A 22,058-nucleotide genomic window follows, 5' to 3' on the forward strand; every position below is an offset into this window, starting at 1 on the left:
TGCTATAAACATTGGGGTGCAGGTGCCCCTTCAGATCACTACATTTGTATCTTCAGGGTAAATACCCAATAGTGCAATTGCTCGGTCGTAGGGTAGTTCTATTTTTAACTTCTTGAGGAACCTCCATACTGTTTCCCAGAGTGGCTGTACCAGCTTGCATTCCCACCAACAGTGTAAGATGGTTTCCCTTTCTCTGCATCCTTGCCAACATTTGTTGTTTCCTGTCTTGCTAATTTTAGCCATTCTGATTGGTGTGAGGCGGTATCTCATTGTGGTTTTGATTTGTATTTCCCTGATGCCAAGCGATGTGGAGCATTTTTTCAGATGACATCCTACTTTATGTGGAAAACCCAAAAGACTCCACCCCAAAATTGCCAGAACTCATAGGAATTCAGCAATGTGGCAGGATATAAAATCAATGACAGAAATCAGTTGCATTTCTATACACTAACAATGAGACAGAAGAAAGAGAAATTAAGGAATTGATCCCATTTATAGTTGCACCAAAAACCTTAAGATACCTAACCAAAGAGGTGAAGGATCTGTACTCCAAAAGGTACAGAACACTTATGAAAGAAATTGAGGAAGACACAAAGAAATGGAAAAATATTCCATGCTCATGGATTGGAAGAACAAATATCCTTAAAATGTCTGTGCTACCCAGAGCAACCTAGACATTCAGTGCAATCCCTATCAAAATACCACCAACATTTTTCACAGAGTTGGAACAAATAATCCTAAAATTTGTGTGGAACCAGAAAAGACCCCAAATAGCCAAAAGAATATTGAAAAAGAAAACCAAAGTTGGTGGCATCACAATTCCAGACTTCAAGATCTATTACAAAGCTGTAATCATCAAGACAGTATGGTACTGGCACAAAAACAGACCCATAGATCAATGGAACAGAAGAGAGCACTCAGAAATGGACTTTCAAGTCTATGGTCAACTAATCTTCAACAAAGCAGGAAAGAATATCCAATGGAAAAGACAGTTTCTTCAACAAATGCTGCTGGGAAAATTGGACAGCCACATGTAGAAAAATGAAACTGGACCATTTTCTTACACCATACACAAAAATAGACTCAAAATGGATGAAAGACCTCAATGTGAGACAGGAATCCATCAAAATCCTAGAGGAGAACACAGGCAGCAACCTCTTTGACCTCGGCCACAGCAACATTTTGCTAGACACGTCTCCAGACTCAAGGGAAACAAAGGCAAAAATGAACTATTGGGACTTCATCAAGATTAAAAGCTTCTGCACAGCAAAGGAAACAGTTTGCTGCCTACAAGAGACTCACTTCAGACATAAAGACACATACAGACTGAAAGTGAAGGGATGGAAACACATTTACCATGCAAATGGAAGCAAAAAAAAAAAAAATATGGAGTAGCAATACTTATACATATATATATATATATTTTTTTTTTAGCAATACTTATATTAAACAAAACAGACAAAATCAGACAAAGACTGTAACAAGAGACAAAGAAGGCCATTTACATAATGATAAAGGGATCAATCCAACAACAGAGTATAACAGTTATAAATATCTATGCACCCAACATTGGAGTACCTAAATGCATAAAGCAAATACTAACAGGCATAAAGAGAGCAATTGATGGTAATACAATAATAGTAGGGGACTTTAACACCTCTCTTATATCAATGGATAGATCATCCAGGCAGAAAATCAATAAGGAAAGAGTGTCTTTGAATGATACCCTAGATCAGATGGACATAACAGATATATAGAGAACATTCCATCCAAAATAACAGAATAAATTAGCAGTAAAACTTTCTTATATTACCCCACATTCTATATTTTATCAGAAACTTAAGAAAAACAATTTGGAGAAATGCTTTTACTTAGCAATATATTTTATAAATTGATAGAATTTCCCACTGCATAAGTACCATATTTTTTTCAAAATTGAGGTTCTTTGTGGGTAGTTCCCCACTTTCGTTCGTCTCTTCTTCTTCTTCTTCTACTTTTGTTTCCCTTAGACTTGCTCAGTCAATGAATCCTGTTTTAAATCGTTTATAAAAAGTATTTGGGTGTACTCATATGAAAATGATGATTATTCTCATAATGGTGTCCTTCTTTGTAGGATCCAAATCTAAAAAAAAAATGTAATTGACATGTAAAAGCCATTCAGAAAAGTACATTCTTATATAAAATTTCAACCATAATCTATTATGGTTTTACTTATCTATTATAAAACCAGGAGAGATATGATCAATTTACAAAACAGCAAATGCAGAAATAAAAAAGGATTCATGCATATGGGAAAGGCAAACTACAATTTTAACCTTCAAAGTCCTCTTTCCATGGTTATGAATCATTCCAAAAGCACAACTGTTTAAGAATTATTGGCTGATAACATTGGTGGAAAATAAGTCTGGATTTTCTCTCTGGTCTACAGTTTGAATAATATCCATTTTATGGATGAAGGGATCATGAAACCTGAAATGTTATTTATGTCACATTAATGCATATGTAATCTACTTTGGCACAATTTCAACTTCTAAGTCTTCCACAGGTGCTACAGATGAACAACTTACCTTGCTGATGAATAATTAATTAATTTTACAGCTCTGGCTGGGATGATGAAATACAAAAGGCACTAGAAAGGAAGGTAAGACCTGAGTAAATGAAGCCACTGACTTCCTTTTCTTCATCAGCAATCGCAATATCCACATAGCCTCCGTAACGCAGGACATAGGGGGTCTGGGTTTTTTTTGTCATCTCAAGACAATAATAAGGAATATTAAAATAGCACCTTTGAGCTGTTATTCTATGACTAGAACTGAGTCCTGGGGAATTAATCAAGGATATGCCCAAAGATTTAATAAGGAGCCCCCAGAAGACTTCTTATAATAATGAAAGAATAAATGTGCAAAAACAACTAACTTGGTTAGCTATATTTGGTATATCCGTATAATAGAATATTATGCAATCATTTAAAAACATTTTCAGAAGAATACATTATTGTGGAAGGAGGCTCATCATACACTATATGGAGAGAAAAAATGAGATTAATAAATAGAATGAACATACACATACATATATGTTTCATACAATTATAAAGTTGAGATAATTGTGTGATATATAGATATATAGGCACATAAAAAGCAAAGATGTATCCAAAACTGTTACCAGTGATAACTTTTGAATTGCTTATCCCCCCACTAGAACATAAGCTCCCTTACAACAAAGACTTGGTCTTATTCACCGTTTTGTCCTCAGTATCTAGCACAAGGCCTAGCATGATGATGACATCGTGGTACTCAATGAGAACTTGCTGAATTAAGGAATGGGATTTTTGATGAACTTAGTATTCTTTGACTATTTTTATTTGATAAATGTTTATATATATATGTGGAATTTTTAAATTAATACAGGCTTTCTACTTATGCTTCTGCTATTTTCATAATTAAACTGGGAAAGCAGATCGAGCTCCCTTCACAGGTGGTTTGGATCAATCTGCAGTTGTGATTAGCTAACAAATATTTTATTTGGACTTCTCCACACTCTTGATGTATGAGAATAAGGAAACAGGGGAACGTTTATCTTCCCAGATTTTCTAGTTTCCATGTAAGAAGTCACCTCTGTCAACAAAAGGAGAAAACTTTGGATTTCACTTCTGTGACGATTACAAGCATTACTGTTGCTATTGTATCTACTGCCTATTCAGCATTCACCATGCACGTCCTCTTTTTTTTTTCCCAAGCAGCTTTATTGAAATGTGCCAAAAGTACATGGACAGCACAAATGTATGAACAAGAAAAAAATATCACATGTATCACCATGCTATTCTAGGAGCTCTATGTTTCATTCAAACCTCAAATTACCCTAGGAGGTGAACACTACTGTTTTTCCCATTTTGCAGGTGAGAGACTTGAGGCTTAGAGAGATTAGCCAGCTCGCCCACAGTTCCCCAGCTGTTTGCTGGCAAGAGTGAGGATTGGAACTGGGTAACTTGCCTCGGAGCCCATGTTCTTCACTAGCATATTACACACACAAGGGGTAACATCAAACACAGCGATGCAAGCAATCAAGACTTGTTATAGCTCTCCTTACATTCATTCCCTACACTTTGGTACAGTTTTTTTCTTGTTGTAAGGAGAGACAAGGAAGAAAAAGAAAACAGATAAATTCCACTGTCCCTCACCCACACCCTCCACGCCCTGGGGAGCAAATAAAATGAAGTTTGAGAAGCTTCTACAGCAATTAGCTGGTAAAAGTAGTAGAAATGTCAAATAATAATAACATATATGATATGTTCTGGGCTTGGTTTTATGCAGACATTTCTTCTCATTAGTCGTGAGAAGAAAAAAAAAACACATACTTTAAAGCACATAATTTGCTGCAAACAGATTTCTCAGATAACCTCTATTTAGAACTAAACAAAATCCAATATATTTCACATGCTCGAATCTCTGCAGTGGAAATGAATTATCCTCTCTACGTAGCCTCAATCCTAATTGCACATTAGAGTAACTGGGAACAATTTTTGAAAACCCAAAGCCCAGAGGTGGGACTCCCCAGGTGAGTCCAGTGTGCAGCCAGAGCTGAGACTCTCAGCAACCCAACCATGCTAACAGACTTCCTTCCCACTTCTGAGCTCTGTCATTCACTAGCTGTGTAACCCCAGTGAAGTCATTTCATTTTCCTCAGCCTGAACTTCTTACCTATAAAATGAGGATAATGAGAGTACCAACCCAAGAGTAATTAACTGAGATAATACCGAAAGCACCTAGAACAGGGTCTGGAACACAGAACACTCAAATTTTAGCTGTCATTGCGGTGTTGATGATGATGGTGATGAAGATGATGCCAATGTGATCTTTCTCACCTGACCCTGGGACCATAGCATGTTACTCTATCCCAGAAAGCAGGAACCATAACTTCAATCCAGGCAGGATCTTATCATTTTTACCATGAGCATCCTTACCTGAACAAACCTCTAGAACCATATTTAATTTGGAACTCATCGCAGGATAATATATTTAGGTCTGTAGAGGGGATGTGGTGCCTCATGAAGGAATGCACTCACCTAGGATTGAAATGAATTTCCTTTGGAACTTCCCTCTGGTCTGTGACCACTTTCTGGTTGTCTCTATAATTAATGGGGTCATCAGGGATCCTAAATTTGGCCACCTGAATTTCAGAGTCACTCAGTTCAGCATGGGAGATTCTTGCATAACCCAGTCTATGGCAGAAATAGAAATGGTTTGTAAAGGTTTTATCACCGTACAGAAATCTGATGAGATCTAATAGATATCACCTGCATTATTAGGCCAATTTCCCATTTATAACTCTACTCTGTACATCACTAGAATTAGCTTGATTTATTACTCCGAATATTTATCAAAATATTGCTCTTATTATATAAATGAATAAGGAACATGCACACAGATTTAATCAACTAAACAAACACTAATGAATATTCTGGTCTCTACAAATCACCTATCACACAATTATGTTTTGCATCAAGAACAGGAGTTCTCCAGAATGACAGGAGGATATGCCTAAACTCTTTCTTACCTTTAAAAATTCAAATACCACACACATATTTTCATCCACATTTACAAGTCTAAAACAAAAGATATTGTATGTCTGAAAAAAAAATTACACATCCTGTTTTTGCTTAGAGCTTTCAGTTCTACAGGAAATCAAAGCATTTTATAGATGTTATCCAAACAGTTACAGTGAGGCCCAGATGGAAAAACGGGGGAACCATGGGCAACCAAGAATTCATTTTACTTTATTTATATTTTGCCTCTTCAAAAAAAAACACTATCCACTTCAGTCATTCATTCGCTTTTCAGTGAACAAATATATATCAAGTCCCTACCACATGCAGGCTTCATTCTCGATAGGAGGGATAAACAGTGAACAAAACAAAACCCTTGCCCTCGTAGAGCTTTGATTCTAGTTGGGGAGAACAAATTAAATATGTATGTAGGTATAAAATCTATCAGGTGGTGAAAAGTACCTAAGTACCCCGGAAGAATAAGAGTAGAGCGGACAGGAAATGCTAAGTGGCAGAGGTCGCTAGTTTACACTAGATGCTCAGCATACCGCTCTGACAGAGTGACACTGGCAAAAAGATTGAATGAAGAAACAACCCAGACAGATGTTGGCAGAAGGGTGCTCTAGGGAAAGGGAGCAGCAAATGCAAATATCTCGAAGGAGAACATGCTTGACTTTTTTGAGGGCCAGTGACTGGAGTGGAGTGCATAAGGGCAAACACAGTAGGAGATGAGTTTGCACGCATGTCAGGGATGGTGGATGATACAAAGCTTTCCGTGCAGACCCCTGTAAGGACTTCAGATCTTCTTCTGACAGTGAGATGGAAATCCAAGCGGTTCTGTGCAGAAATGCAATGGCGACTGTGTAGAGAACAGACTCGAGGGAAGGGAGACCAGTTAGGAGGCCACGGCAAGGATTTAGGTGACAGGAGGTGGGGGCTTGAGCCAGACAAGTAGTAGGAGAAACATTCAAAGCAAAACCTGTAACAACATGCCAAATAGAGACAGAAACCCAGAGCTGGGGCACGTGGAGAAAGCAGGTCTGCCCACCATGAAGGGAAAGAGGAGAGCTGTGACAGCATCGGAATGGGGTGACAGGTGTCTGACAGGCTGAGCTATTTGTCTAAGCCCAGGTCCCAAATCTGTGCAGTTCCCTGTAATTCACGGTCACTGTCTCTAGTAAATCTAACTTTTGTTATTTATCAAATCTCTAAGATCAAAGTTATAACTCATTTCATAGACACTGCCTTCAAGGTCCTTCTAAAAGTCCTTGAAGATAAGGAACCAGACAATCCAAATTGTCTACTAAAACAAGGAATCTCTTATTGTCCAGTAAGGATTTATTAAGTGCTTATGAAGTGCCCATCATTGAATTAGATGGTTGATATAAAGTTTATAGAATTGGTTTTATGGACAGAAACTGAAAAACAATAATCCCTAACTTCATTAAAATTGTTTTTTTATTTTAAATTCCAGTTAGTTAACATACAGTGTAATATTAGTTTCAGGTGTACAGTATAGTGATTCAACACTTTCATACATCACCTGGTGCTCATCACAAGTGCACTCCTTAATCCCCATCACCTACTTCACCCATCCCCCCACCAACCTCCCCTCTGCTAACCATCAGTTTGTTCTCTAAAGTTAAGAGTCTGTTTCTTGGTTTGCCTCCCTCTCTCTTTTTTTTCCCTTTGCTCATTTGTTTTGTTTCTTAAATTCCACATATGAGTGAAATCATATAGTATTTGTCTTTCTCTGACTGACTTATTTTGCTTAGCATTATAATCTCTAGCTCCATCCACGGCATTGCAAATGGCAAGATTTTATTCTTTTTATGGCTGAATAATATTCCACTGTGTGTATATACCATTTCCTCTTTATCCATTCATCTATTGATGGATACTTGGGCTGCTTCCATAATTTGGCTATTGTAAATAATGCTGCTATAAACATTGGAGTGCATGTATCCCTTTGAATTAGTATTTTTGTATTCTTTGGGTAAATACCTAGTAGTTCAATTGCTGGGTCATAAGTTGGTTCTATTTTTAACTTTTTGAGGAACCTCCATACTGTTTTCCACAGTGGCTGCACCAGTTTGCATTCCCACCAACAGTGCAAGAGGGTCCCTTTTTCTCCATATCCTCGCCAACACTTATTATTCTTGTGTTTTTTATTTTAACCATTCTGCAGGTGTGAGGTGATCTCACTGTAGTTTTGATTTGCATTTCCCTGTTGATGACTGATAGTGAGCATCTTTTCATGTGTCTGTTGGGCCATCTAGATGTCTTCTTTGGAGAAATATCTGTTCATTTCTTCTGCCCATTTTTAATTGGATTATTCACTTTTGGGTGTTGAGTTTTATAAATTTTGGATACACTTTATCAGATATGACATTTGCAAATATCTTCTGTTATCTTCTCCCATGCCGTAAGTTGCCTTTTAGTTTCGTTGATTGTTTCCTTTGCTGTGCAGAAGCTTTTTATTTTGATGTAGTCCCAATAGTGTATTTTTGCTTTTGTTTCCCTTGCCTCAGGAGACATATCTAGAAAGAAGTTGCTATGGCCCATCTCAAAGCAGTTACTGCCTTTCTCTTCTAGGATTTTCATGGTTTCCTGTCTCACATTTAGGTCTTTCATCCATTTTGAATTTATTTTGTGCTTGTCTTTTGCATGTTGCTGTCCAGTTTTCCCAACACTATTTGTTGAAGAGACTGTCTTTTTCTATTGGATAGTCTTTCCTGCTTTGTCGAAGATTAGTTGACCATAGACTTGAGAGTCCATTTCTGGGCTCTCTGTGCTGTTCCATTGATCTATGTGACTGTTTTTGTGCCAGTACCATACTGTCTTGATTACTACAGCTTTATAATATAGCTTGAAGTCTGGAATTGTGATGCCTCCCACTTTGCTTTGCTTTTTCAAGATTGCTTTGACTCTTTGGGGTGTTTTGTGGTTTCATATAAATTTTGGGTTTTTTTTGTTCTAGTTCTGCTACTTTTCTGTTATAAACTAAATGTTTGTATCATCCCCCAAATTCATATGTCAAGCTATATCCGCAGTGTAGCCATATTTGGAGATGGGATCTCCAAGGAAGTAATTTAGTTGAATGAGGTCATAAGGGTGGGACTCTGATTCAGTAAGACTAGTGTCCTTATAAGAAGAGACACCATACTGCAGCCACTCTGGAGAACAGTATGGATGTTCCACAAAAAGTTGAAAATAGAGCTACCCTATGACCCAGCAATTGCACTACTGGGTATTTACCCCGAAGATACAAATGTAGTGATCTGAAGGGACACCTGCACCCCAATGTTTATAGCAGCAATGTCCACAATAGCCAACCTATGAAAAGAGCCCAGATGTCCATCAACAGATGAATGGATAAAGAAGAGGTGGTTTGTATACACAATGGAATACTACTCAGCCATCAAAAAAAGAAATCTTGCCATTTGCAACAACATGGAAGGAACTAGAGGGTATTATGCAAGTGAAATAAGTCTATCAGAGAAAGACAATTATCATATGATCTCACTCGTATGTGGAATTTAAGAAACAAAACAGAGGATCACACCGGAAGAGAGGAAAAAAGTAAAACCAGATGAAATCAGAGAGGAAGACAAACCATAAGAGACTCATAATTATAGGAAACGAACTGAGGATTGCTGGAAGGGAGGGGGGTAGGGGGATAGGGTAACTGGGTGATGGACAGTAAGGAGGACATGTGATGTAATGAGCACTGGGTATTATTTAAGACTGATGAATCACTGACCTCTTCCTCTGAAACTAATAATACATTATATGTTAACTAACTGAATTTAAATAAAACATTTTTTAAAAATTTTATTTATTTATTTGACAGAGACAGAGACAGCAAGAGAGGGAACATAAGCAGGGGGAGTGGGAGAGGGAGAAGCAGGCTTCCCGCAGAGCAGGGAGCCCGATGCGGGGCTGGATCCCAGGACCCTGGGATCATGACCTGAGCTGAAGGCAGATGCTTAATGACTGAGCCACTCAGGCGCCCATAAATAAAACATTTTTTTAAAAAAGAAGAGACACCATACAGCATATGTGCTTGAACACACTCTTTTTCTCTGTCTCTGTCTCCAGAACAGTGAGTAAATAAATTTCTGTTGTTTAAGCCACCCAGCCATATTTAGCATATATATGTAAATATTTATATATTAAAAATCTGCCACCCCACTCTTCCAAGGAGAGGTGATAAGGGTCTTGGGCCACAAGTATACAGAGCCAAATGATTAGCTCTTATGGGCACTGGTACTATAAATATCACTGTTCCCTGGCAACTAACAATATTTACAACTTCATTTTATACCTACTTCAGTATATATCATAAACTGTTTTCTAGAAATTCTAATATCCTCGTTAAAACAACCACTTTAATATGAATGAAAACAGAAACAGTGTTTTCAATCTGGCATCATATACTTTATAAACTAACACTTTAGCATCTCCCTCCCACCTTAACCCTTTGGAAACACCAAAATAATAATCAAGCTATCTGTCCTGCAGCCACGTGGGCATGTTCTGGGCCTTTTGGAGTTTCCGAATTATTAGTGTAACCAGAACTATCTTGGCATCTCAAAGGTCTCCTTGTCTCATCCCAGTAAGCATATGAACCCATGAACCCATGGATTTATTCAGGAACCAATAAGGGTCACCATTTATTAAGTCTTAATAAGAGTCCACAGAACCTGATGTGATCTGCCTTCCTTCCCTGTCCATATACAACCCCTTACCTCTTCTACCACCCCCTTCCCCCTACACACACCGTAGCCCAACCAGCCTCACTTTTCTTCAGACACATCTGCACTCCTGCCTTCAGGCTTTTGCACTAAGCTAGTCCCTGGAAGGGTCTTCTCTCGGCCACATGGACCACTCCTTCAAATCTTAGCTCCAGTGTCACCTTTTCAGTAAGACCTACCCAACCGGCTATTTCAATGGCACCCACCTCCATCTTCTGGATGCTCTTTAACCTGCTCAGTTGGTTTCCACCATACTCACCACCTCCTAAACTATGACACCATGGAATTATGGTCTTTCTTCCTTCTGCCAGGGTAAGGATCCGTTTCTGTTTTGTTTACTGCTTATACCCCTGGTGCCTGGCATACATTAAGCTCCACAAATACTTGTTGAATGACAAATAAGGTAAAGAAGAGTTGAACATCACAGTGTGCTTTCACTAGACTATGACTCATAACTGAACAAGCCATATCTCCAATGGGAGAGAAGTTGATCCTGTGATTCTCATCCCTAGAAGCCAACCATTTTCTCTCATAAATGGAGACCACAGATCCTAAAATATATGGCTACTTAGGGGTGATAAGTTCACCATCAACCCCTAACTTCAGGTAGTCAATGCTAAGATACCTCTGGGTGATGAACTAGCCTGTGTGGAGAAGGGTCAGGCCAGAGAGGCCCATTCCTAAAAGCCCACACAGAGTTCCAGCACTGTCCTGAGGAAGGTATTAGAGGCCTCAGGTCAAATATCCCCCAACAAACTGTGTACTCGCAGGAGGATTGCCGTGAGTTTCAGGGACTATCTCCAGCATGTTCCCTCCACTGAAGAACCCTATAAGAGAAGGGACCTGTGAATCAATCCACTGTCTACATGATCTGTCCCCACTTACCTCTCTCATGTCACCTCGCTTCCGTCTCACTCTACTCCAGCCCCGCTGGCCCCTTCGCTCTTAGCAACAAATACTAAGCATGCGCCACTCAAACTTTTGTACTTGCTCTCTCCCTTGCAGGCAGTGCTCTTCCCGGGGTATACGCAGGTGACCTCCCTCATTTCTTTCAGGCTGCTGCCAATCCTCTGGATCATAGCACAGCCACCCCCCCGCCCCGCACTCCCCATGCCCATCCTTCCTACCTGGCCTCATCCATCTTTCCATCACATCACCACCTGTCATTCTCTGTCTTATGTGCTTATTTTCTGTCTCCTCCCACAGGAATATAAGCTCTATGGTAGTCAAGGAATGTGTTTTTTTCCTGTTAGATCCCCACTGCTTAGAACAATGCCTGGCACATAATAGTTTTTTAATAATTACTTGTTGAATGAATGAATGAAAAAAATAAATCGGTCCTTTTTTTGGTATTAAACTGCTTTAGCTTTATTTAAGGAAATAGGGCCTTCAAAACAGATTTACACAGTTACATATTTGAATTTTAAGATCCTTTAGATACATTATTTTGGAATGAATATATATATCCATATATACATATATTCACATTATATAAATTCACACACTAATAAATGCATATATTATATGGATATTATTCACTTTTTTATATCAGGGATTTTTAAAAATATAATTTACCTACAGATCTCACCACAATATAGTAGCAATTCCAACAAGTGAGTTAACCTACCCAAAATTACATGATTAGAACTTGGCAAAGCTGGAATTCAGCCCAGGGCTTTCTTACTCCATGATCCATGTTTCCACCATGCCCTACAGTCCTAACTGGTGCCATTCCTAACATGTGTTGACAGTTAGGTGCTTATCATGCTTAATAACTTACACAGTATCCTTTTTATATAATTAAGCTTAATTTACCATTTATTCTTTCTTAAATCATTAGGCCATGCCTTGAAAAAAAAAATGTTCAACTGTGTAACTAGCCGAATCAATGTTTATAAAAAATAACAAAATTAATTGCTTCTATAAAGTTCTTCCTTCCAGGACAGACCCAAAAGATCACAGTAATAGTAGGTAATAAAACAGCAACAACCACAAGCCTCTGCTCACCTGATCAGCCCTCGGTACATAATATATTCACACCATCTGTCTTGATCTGTGCTGTCAATATCCTAAATAAGGAACAGAGAAGAGAACGTTTAAAGCATAAAAAACAATGCTCTACTCTGAATTGCCAAGAAAATGTGTGAACGACAGTAATAAATATGCATTTTGTGCACGCTGTTTTCTCTGCCTCACTCCTAATGATCCGTTAAGGTCCAAATTATTTATTCATCCTACAGATACTTCTGGAGCACCTCCTAGGTGCCCAACTAGGCTCTGCACTGGATGCTGGGGGTGCAAAGGTGAAGGTGGGCGAAAGAGAGGGGCAGGCAGGCAAATCAGCAGCACAGGGGCCGGCTCCCTCTGGCTTTCCAGGTCTTTCACACCCAGCAGAATTTACCGCATCCTCCTCGGTCATGCTATGCAGTACTTTGTACATACCAGCCACACCCTTCTGTACAGTTGTTTATAGGTCTCAACGCTCCCTTTGCCGAGCAGAGGAACTCTTAATCACGTTGGCTCCCTGGTACTTAGCATGAAGCCTGGCATGTGGCAGGAGCTCAATCTGAGTTTGTTAAATTGAATCATTGGAAATAAACACATTTGGGGAGTAATCATGAGTCTTTTTGATGTCGAAAGCTTAAGACCAGTGTTATTTTTCATCAGAGAAGCAGAACATAAAACATTGTTTTCCTGTAATGTTCTGGGAAAACCCTAAATGTGGAGCTTTTATACTGAAGAAATTTCCATCTTCTTCTTTTTAAAGAATCCTATAAATAAAAAATATACCTGACTCTTGATCATTTCTCAATTTTACTATTAAAATTTAACTTAAAACAGGTTTTTAAATCACTAAAAGAAAACATAATTTATTATCTATTTTTTAATTTTTTTCATAAGCTTAGTGGTGAACACATGGCTGCTTGTTAATCTTTACCAGGACTTACATCTCACACTCACATACCCACATATACATGCCTTGGCATACATGGAAAAATGATAATACATTTTTTAAAATTAAATTTTAAAATGTTAATGATGAAAAAAGCAAATAAATTGAAAGAGTACTGTCTGGTTTGCCTTGGAAAGAAATAAAAATTTAGTCATTTAGCTGTAATATACAGGGAATAATAAACTATGACTATGTTTAACTGTCACTTTTTTATTAGATTTTAAAAAGATGCTGTCAAATTTTAAGGCTGCAGAATTCAAATACTCATTTCTTAAAGAGGAAAATCTGTTCATCCAAGCATTTATGATTAAAACTCCTCTCTGCATTAATAAACTTCCTAATAGAAGAAGCTATTTAAGAATCCACTGCCAGTCTTGACACAGCTTCTGACCATGATAGTGGTAACCAACAGAGGATTAAATACCAAATAAAATTCCTCTTCCTTAACACCATCCACATCCCTTACACACACACGCACACGCACACACACGCTGTAAGAATTCCTTCTCTTATTAGGATGCATTTTTTCCTTAGACTTGCCAAATACTGTCTTGTCTAATATTCTTTTGTACTTTAGAGACCATGTTCTTAAACAATTATCTTACCTGATTTTATGCATACAGCCAGATACATATAACACCTATACATAGCTACCACTCACCGAGTGCCTCGTACATACAAGACTGAGGGCTCTGCAGACATTATCTTATATTTCATCGTCATAACCACCCTGTGATACAACAGATATGACTATCACCATTTTACAGATGCGGCCACTGAGGCCAGGAAATTTTAAATAACTTGCCCCCAGGTCACACGGCTGGTAAATGCGGCCCTGGTTGGACTAGTGAGACCACATGGAGAGAGAGGCCCGGCCAACAATGAGCAGCAACTGATACAGCCTCTGTGACCCCACACTCGCCAGGATTTCCTTTTGTTCTTCTGGCCTCTCCTTAATCTCCCTTCTGAGGTAATTCCCCTTGTCTTCCCTCACCATCACTCCCACGATAGCCACATTAAATGTAGCCTTATCAGGGGTTTTCTCTGACCTTCCTTTCACAATTCTCTAACTTAGTGTCCTCCACTTCCGTGGTTCCCGTGATCACACAGACGGTGGCAGCAACTTAATCTGTATTTCTAGTCCCGACTGCCCTCCTCCATTCCAAAGCTGTATAGCCAGCTGCCCGTTGGACGTCCCCATCGATAACCCACAGATGCCTCGACTCAGCCTAGAGCTAGACTCATTGTCATCTTGGCAAAACTCTTCTTCTTCAGTGTCCTCTTTGATAACGTCGCCATCATAAACCCTCTGACGGAAGCTGAAATCAGGAGTCCGTCTTGACTTCACTTCCTGCCTCATCCATTGTCACCAAGATTCACTCATCCCCCCAATATCTGACTGCCTTCCTCCCCAAGTTGTAGTATTTTTAGCTGTGTGTATATCAAGATTTCACAGTGAAGTCCCGACCTTCTGTACATCCAGGTGTGGCCATGTGACTAAATTCCAGTCAATGAAATGTAAGTACCCGTGTTGGAGGTCTGTTTCCTGGCATCTGCCTTTAGAGAGAACTTGCATATGCTCTTGGCCCCTTCTTTATCCCTTCCTCTGTCTTGCTAACTAGAGCATGGATGCTGCCATCGTGGACCATGCGGCAAACTTGGGAATGGAGGCTCTGTGAAGTGACGCCCAGGACAGAGGAGCACATTCCTGACACCACGGAGGGCACCAATACTGGAGTACCTACCCAGACCTTTACATAAAGGAATTCATTTCTCTCCTATTTAAGCCACAGTGGAAACCCTCATCACGCCATGCTCTTTCTCATCTGTTTTTCCAAGCACGTGGTAAAAGGGGTAAGGCTTTTTCTCCGCAAATATCTCAAGACATGAAGTTGAGAACAAAAGGTAAAGGGCCAAGAGATCCACTTAGGGCATAATGAAATAGTACAATTATATTTCTTCTTATCAGTTAATGCATTTAGCATTCCAATGCACATATGGCTCAAGGATTTGATTTGTGTGTCAGTTCCCCAGAGCATGATCATATCTGGGGACACTGACAAATTGAGGTTTTACATCCGAACAGGTAAGGAGTAATTCCGTTAGTGAGGCCCTATATGGCTGGTCAGCCAGCCTCTCTGTATATTTCATTCTATCCTTTACTCTCAAACATCATAATTAAGTTGCATAAGGTAGCAGATTATATTTCCTAAACTTGGCTACAATAACTCACTTTCCATATGGTATTCTTATAATGTGACTTTGATACTCCTCCCATGGAGAGATGGGATTTCTGTTTCTCCCTCTTGAATGTGAGCAGGCTTCACACGATAGCACAGGTCACACTCTAACTCACAAGGCTAGGCCATACAAGGCAATACAACTTTGTCCTGGTTCTCTGTGGGACACACGCTGAGAACCCAGCCATCTGCAGGGAGGAAGCCCAAGTTAGCCCATGGAGAGAAACCAGGACCCTGCACCCAAAGCCCCAGCTGAGCTCCTGGTCAACAACCGGCACCAGCTGGCCACCTGGGAAGCATCTGCAAAGTGGAGCCTCCAGTCCCCGGCTGAGCCACCCAGCTGTGTGAAGCAGAGATGAGCTATCCCCTCCGGGCCCTGTCCAAATTGCAGAGCCACTGACGGTTGCTGTTGCTTAAAGCCAGTATGTCTCTTGGTTTTCTATGCAGCAGTCTATAATCAAAATACATATTAAATTGTTGCATTGGGGTTTTTTTTAACATGAAGAAGAAACATTTTACTTAAGAAATCAAAAATCCTATTAAGATTATGTTACCTTCACATTGCCATGTTCGGTGAGCTGTATATAATCTCTGGAACCAGGTGCTGAAGTGATATATCCCAGGAATATCACTTGATCGGAGCTCCTTTTCAGTAGCTTTGAAACAGCGATTGCCTGAAGTTCCCTGTCAAGGTCATCTCTAAAACGTAAAAATGTACTTCTTTATTGTATTTACAAGACAGTTTTTTAAAAAGGACTAGTACATACCTTCCTATGGTTCCCAAAGAATATCTTCACACAGTACACAAACCCCGAGTAATTCCTACTTGGATAAATAACTTAATGTTATGCAAATGAACAAGACAGAGACACAGTGCTTTGGCTGGGCAGGCTGACAAACTGGATTAAGAACATGATCTTTCCCCACAAATCAGCTGAAGTCAAGTTGATTTAAGTATCTATTCAAAAACAGTATTTGCTCAATTTTTCACCAGAAGGAATCCCATCAGTAATCTAAGACCTAACCACCGTATTACAGCTAAAGAATAGTAGGTAAAAAGTAATAATATAAAATAAAATAAAATTTAAAGAGAGCCAGAAATACTGGTAAGAGGGAAAATCCTAACGTTCACAGAGCACACCAGGCTTATGTAACCCACTCAGCTCCATCAACCGAACACTTCCTAAAAGCCTCCCTGGCTCTCCTGGTCAAAAGCTGGCTAAACATGATGCTTTTATTGGGCTAAGCATTGTAAGTGTGTAACAGATAATTAGGTAGGTACATCATGCTTTTGAGAGGTTTACAGTCAGTTTGGGGAAAAACAGGGATATCACATTTGACATGATCCAGCCAGGAAAACTGAAACCACTCTAGGTGTTTTAAACAGGCTGAATTTAATATAGGAAATTGGTTACCTAGGTGATGGGAAGCAAAACAGGAATCAGTGAGGCAACCAGAATTTAGCAACAATGAGAAACCAGTCGCACTGGTCGCACTGGTCGGGCTAGAGGGGCAACAAGAGATGATACGCCCAGAGTCTGCACTCCCACCGCCCTGACTGGTGGGAGATGGTGCTGGGGCCACCTAAGGAGCAGTTAGAGCCACAGGAGAGACTCGGCTGCTGCCAGAGACAGCAGAGAAAGAAGAAAGAGAAAAAAAAGAGAGCGAGAGAGCATGAGAAACACCTTGTCTTCTCTCTTCCTCCAGCCCTCCAGCCTTGCACTAATGCCTTCCATGGGCTAAACCTATCCAGGAGCCAGAAAGCAGCAGACTCTGGGAAATGTGGTTGCCTGCAATGTTTAGCCAAGAGGGAGACAAGCCAGGAATGGATCCAACAGCAAACAGGCAGTAGAACTCACATAGGCATTTATAGAGACAGGTAGCTAATAATGACTTAAGCAAAAACAAAACAAAACAAAAACCCAAAACAAAAAACAAACCATGACAAAGACAGAGATGACCAAGAACTGAACTGAGAAGATTGGAGAAACGTCACTGAGGTAGGATCTGAAGACAGAATTAAGCCTAGATAAGAATGTACAGACAGCTGAGTACTATTAAAAGATGTCTTAAGAAATAGAAGAGTGAAAGAATGACCATTTGTTAAACATCTTTGACACCGAATATTCACAATAACTGGAGAGGCAGGCATTAGCTCTATTTTTAAATGAGGCTAAGGACCATGCCTATGGTTATTTTCTAACTTCCATGTTCGGATCTGTTCTCAGCCCTTCTCTGTGTCCTGAGAGGCTCACGCATGCAGATTTCATCTCCTGGCTCTCTCTTTTCTGCTGATATCCAGTTAGGTTTGGCCAACTGGAGGCACCAGTAGGAGATAAAAAGGTGGGAGGAGAGAGAGGTTTGAGTGTTTCCTCCCCAGTAGCTGCACTCTTTATGCTTCATGGCCCCCTTCCCAACTACTGTAGTATCTCTTATCTGTTGTTTTGACCCTTCCGACATCTTGGTGAGCAGTTCCTCAACTGGGTCTGCAGTGAATTCTGTTCCTTCTGAAGCACAGAACTGGGATTCAAATCTAGTCAAGAGAATTCCAAGGTCACTGTACCACAGATAGTGTTTTCACGCAAATATATTTTAGCAATATATTATTGGGGGAAAAAAATCTATGAATTTGGTTTCACATTTTCTCAGGAGATAAATTTCATCCAGTGATGATAATAATAAAAATAAATAGTATATTGGGGTGCCTGGCTGGCTCAGCTGGAGGAGCATGCAACTCTTGATCTCAGGGTCATGAGTTTGAGCCCCATGTTGGGTATAGAGATTAAATATTTTTTTAAAAAATAGTATATGTATGAGTATCAAGAAAGGAGAGGAAAGAAGTGGGGGAGGGAGTGAGAGAGAGAACAAATTTTATGTTTCCTTACCTGTTAGTATTTGATCAGCCCAATAACCCTATAATGTGAGCTGGAAAAAATAATTTTATCCAATTCAGAAACAAGAGGACTGGAGCCCGCTGAGGTTATCTTACAACAGGACCAAAATTATAACTACAGACTACAAGTTCTGCACTCTTTCTTCTTTGTATACTTATGATGTTATAAGAAAAAAAAAAAGTGGTGATTAACTGGTGACTCAGTTAATTGCAGAAAATAACATTCATTTTAGTTACAGTGTACACCTAAATGCTTCTAAGGAATGCTGCTATTTCCTATTTATTGGTGGTAAAGAGGTATTTGTGTAGTTGGTAATTTAAAAAATCTTGTTGAATCAGCTAATAACGTGCAGAAGCATTCCATAATTCACTCCTAATATGACTTCCTGTTTGCATGCCATAATCACTAGAAAACGAAGTCTCTCAATATTTATTCACACTAGGAATTTTTTATCTAGTATTGGAGAAAACAAAGGCAAATAGAAACATGTAATGATGGCTTCTCAAATTATTCAAAGGATGACCGTCTTCGTCACCTGCTTCGGGGAGGCTACGGTGTTCACCGAGCTATGACCACCTCGCTCTGTGCCTGGAACACGGCAGACGCTTGATCTGTGTTTGATGAATTGGTTCTTTTTTTTTTTTTTTAAAGATTTTATTTATTTATTTGACAGAGAGAGACACAGCGAGAGAGGGAACACAAGGAGGGGGAGTGGGAGAGGGAGAAGCAGACTCCCTGCCGAGCAGGGAGCCCGATGCGGGGCTCGATCCCAGGACCCTGGGATCATGACCTGAGCCGAAGGCAGACGCCCAACGACTGAGCCACCCAGGCGCCCCGAATTGGTTCTTTTTTAAGCTGCCCGATTAACTGAGCACTTACTGTACTCCTGTACTTTGCATGAGATACTATCTCATTTTTTTTAACTTCAATGTTTGAATATGAAATACAAGCACAAAACATTGTACGAGTGTATGTTGTACTACATGGAGATGGAATAATACATTTTTTATCAGAATCTGTATCACCCAGTGTAGCCACTGGACCAATGGTACCCTCTCATTTAAATCTCACATTCAGAACCCTATGACATCAGTAGGATCACTGCCCCTGATTTACAAATGAGAAAACTGAGGCCCGAGGCAATTAAATAACCTGGTGAAGGATCCACCTTCAGTTAGGGTTCAGGCCGACTGTGTGATTCCACGTGCTGGAAGTCCATGCTTCTAGCCACCCAGATGCACTGCTTCCCTCCCTGGAGTTACAGCTCCTCAGTACGTGTTCGCTCGCATCGTTACTGCTGTTGTTACTGTATGTGTGTGTGTGTATGCGCGTGTGCATGCGCGCAGGTGTCATTAATCCAGCGAATAAGTGAGAACATGTGAAAGGTGTGGGGTTGATTAAAGAGCTTTAAATATGTGGTTGATAGAAAGTTAGAAAAGGTAATCCTTCCCTCCTCTTTTCCAAGCACGTTCTGAGGGCTCTCTTTAGTCTTCTCTTTCAAGTCTATTCTTTACATTTTGGAGGTTGGAAGGAGTTAAAGGGGACAGGGGGGAGAAAAGCAGAGGAAAAACGGGAAGGGGTATATTCAGCTGTTTCTTAGGTTAAGACCTTGCAACTTTAAACACGGAAGTGCCTGTTTTATTTTTATTTTTTTATTTTTTTGTGCCTGTTTTTTAAAAGCCAAACCCAATGTAAGGTCAGTGGAATGGTTTTTGAATATCTGTACTTGCTACATGAAAATTACTGAGAGAAAAAGAGACATTTCTTTAAACAGCTTTTTAAAGCAATATGGACCATCAGCAAGTATCATCTGTCCTCTAAACACCCTTCTTATTTCTAAAGAGACAAGCAAGGGTCCAGTGAGCAAATGGTTCACATTATTACATTTGGATGGTTTGTTTATGTTACTAAGCTCTGACTTAGTTCAGAAGATATTCAAGTATGCCTTCACAGATCCACATAATGCTGTGAGAGAACCAGAAAATAAGGGCAGCAGACACACTCGTCTTGTTTAGGTGAAACTTACAGCACAGCAGTGTTGTTCTAATGTTCTGTATGTTACGTTAAAGCTTTGTGGCCTCTTGTCATTAATGTGGGCAGAACCTATATGCCCTGTTTTATAGCACTTTATGTTAGTATTTTCCATTGTTATTACAGAATGTTTAGCCTGACAGAGTATAAATTATATACTTTTATCTTTACTTTTATGATATATAGTTGGTATTATTCATGATTTATTCAGGACGAAGTCACTGGTTGTAAATGTTATCCTTTGGGGATAAAAGTCATTCCCCATTCCTCATGTCCCCTTACAGAAGGACTTGCTTAGAAAACCATGTCTGGCCTCCCTCACCTTTTACTTTTTGGGAGGACTTTTCTAACTAGTTGGCAGAATGAACTGGGCAGGCTTGTCTCAAATCCTTCCTCTCTCTTCTCCTTGGAACCTGTTAGCTTGCAGACAGGGTGTTTCTGGCATATTCTGTCTACCTAGGGGAGATTTTGACGGGGCAGACTCTGCCCCTGCTGGTAGGTCTGCTGCTTTGGGGGAGTCAGTTTCCTGTATTGTTGCGGGGGGATGTATCAGCAGGTCCACGTGGACACACTTAAGCCATGTCGCCCACATAGGTTTATCAGAATTAAGAGATATTTTGATCTCCCTGCCAGATTCCCTTGCCTACCCATCAGTGGACTGTGAAAACACGAGGGCAAAGGGAATATCGTTTAGTACCCTCAAATCCCAACAGTAATAATCCTGTAGGAAAGGGAAATTTCCTTTTTCTGTCGTCTGGTTTAGCATGTGGTCCCAGGTATGAGCCATCTCTGAGCTGGGTCTGCCTAATGCCTCACTGCATGACCCTGTCCGACAAGTCATCTACCCTCTCTCAGTCTACAGTCTTTATCTGTAAAATGGGGCTATAATGGTCCTGTGTACAATAATGCACTTAGCACAGCACCTGCTCAGCCCCTGCTGGCTCACACAGCCCTCGCTGCTGCCCTGTACCATCACTAAGGACCGCCCGCATCTCAAAGGTTTCCATGCCTCATTCTTAAAACCAGCTACATAAGGAAAAATACTTTGGGAGAAAAAAAAAAGGTCAAGGCATGGAAATCAAAGTAACGTACTAATCATATTTCTTGGCATTCGGGTTCTACTAGAAAGACCAAATAAACGCACTCATGATTCCCAAAGTGTGTCACCACAAAATCCACCAGTTTGTCCGAGATGTTAACGGTCAGTGTGATGGCTGGTGCAATCTCGCCCTCTGGTGACGGAAGGAGGTGATGCTCTGATTTCACAATTGGGTATCGTGACAGAACCATAATCCTGCATTGGAATGAAAAGAAACACGTGCATCACCGTTGGTCCCACCATATCATGGAGACAGGACTAAACACAGGTGCTAAAAAGGGATGTGTCGCACTCCAAGCAAACCACTGAGGGCCATTTAGAGCACTAATGCGCAGTCGGCTTGATAGGGCAATAAGTCTCTGCTATTTAGCATGTCTCGCTGTGTCACTAAGCACAACGCCATCAACTCTGTTTTAATAAATGCTATGGAGGGGCGCCTGGGTGGCTCAGTTGGTTAAGCGACTGCCTTCGGCTCAGGTCATGATCCTGGAGTACCAGGATCGAGTCCCGCATCGGGCTCCCTGCTCAGCGGGGAGTCTGCT

The 22,058-nt window shown here is 40.2% G+C and overlaps 1 protein-coding gene across 1 annotated transcript in view; it reads right to left on the reverse strand.

Moving 5' to 3' along the window:
* Positions 1-2,043: 2,043 nt before the first annotated feature.
* The window catches only part of CWH43 (cell wall biogenesis 43 C-terminal homolog), a 49,246-nt gene continuing 29,231 nt past the window's right edge, over positions 2,044-22,058 (reverse strand). Inside the window, exons 12-16 of the mRNA XM_035004409.1 lie at positions 21,562-21,711; positions 16,047-16,191; positions 12,307-12,368; positions 5,063-5,218; positions 2,044-2,122 (exon numbers count right to left, since the gene is read on the reverse strand). Coding sequence (XP_034860300.1) covers positions 2,044-2,122; positions 5,063-5,218; positions 12,307-12,368; positions 16,047-16,191; positions 21,562-21,711 — 592 coding nt within the window. The remainder of the gene's footprint in view (positions 2,123-5,062; positions 5,219-12,306; positions 12,369-16,046; positions 16,192-21,561; positions 21,712-22,058) is intronic.

The sequence above is a fragment of the Mirounga leonina genome, unplaced genomic scaffold, assembly GCF_011800145.1.
Source record: "Mirounga leonina isolate KUSES-001 unplaced genomic scaffold, KU_Mleo_1.0 Mir_129, whole genome shotgun sequence".
In the NCBI taxonomy this organism is placed as follows: Eukaryota; Metazoa; Chordata; class Mammalia; order Carnivora; family Phocidae; genus Mirounga; species Mirounga leonina.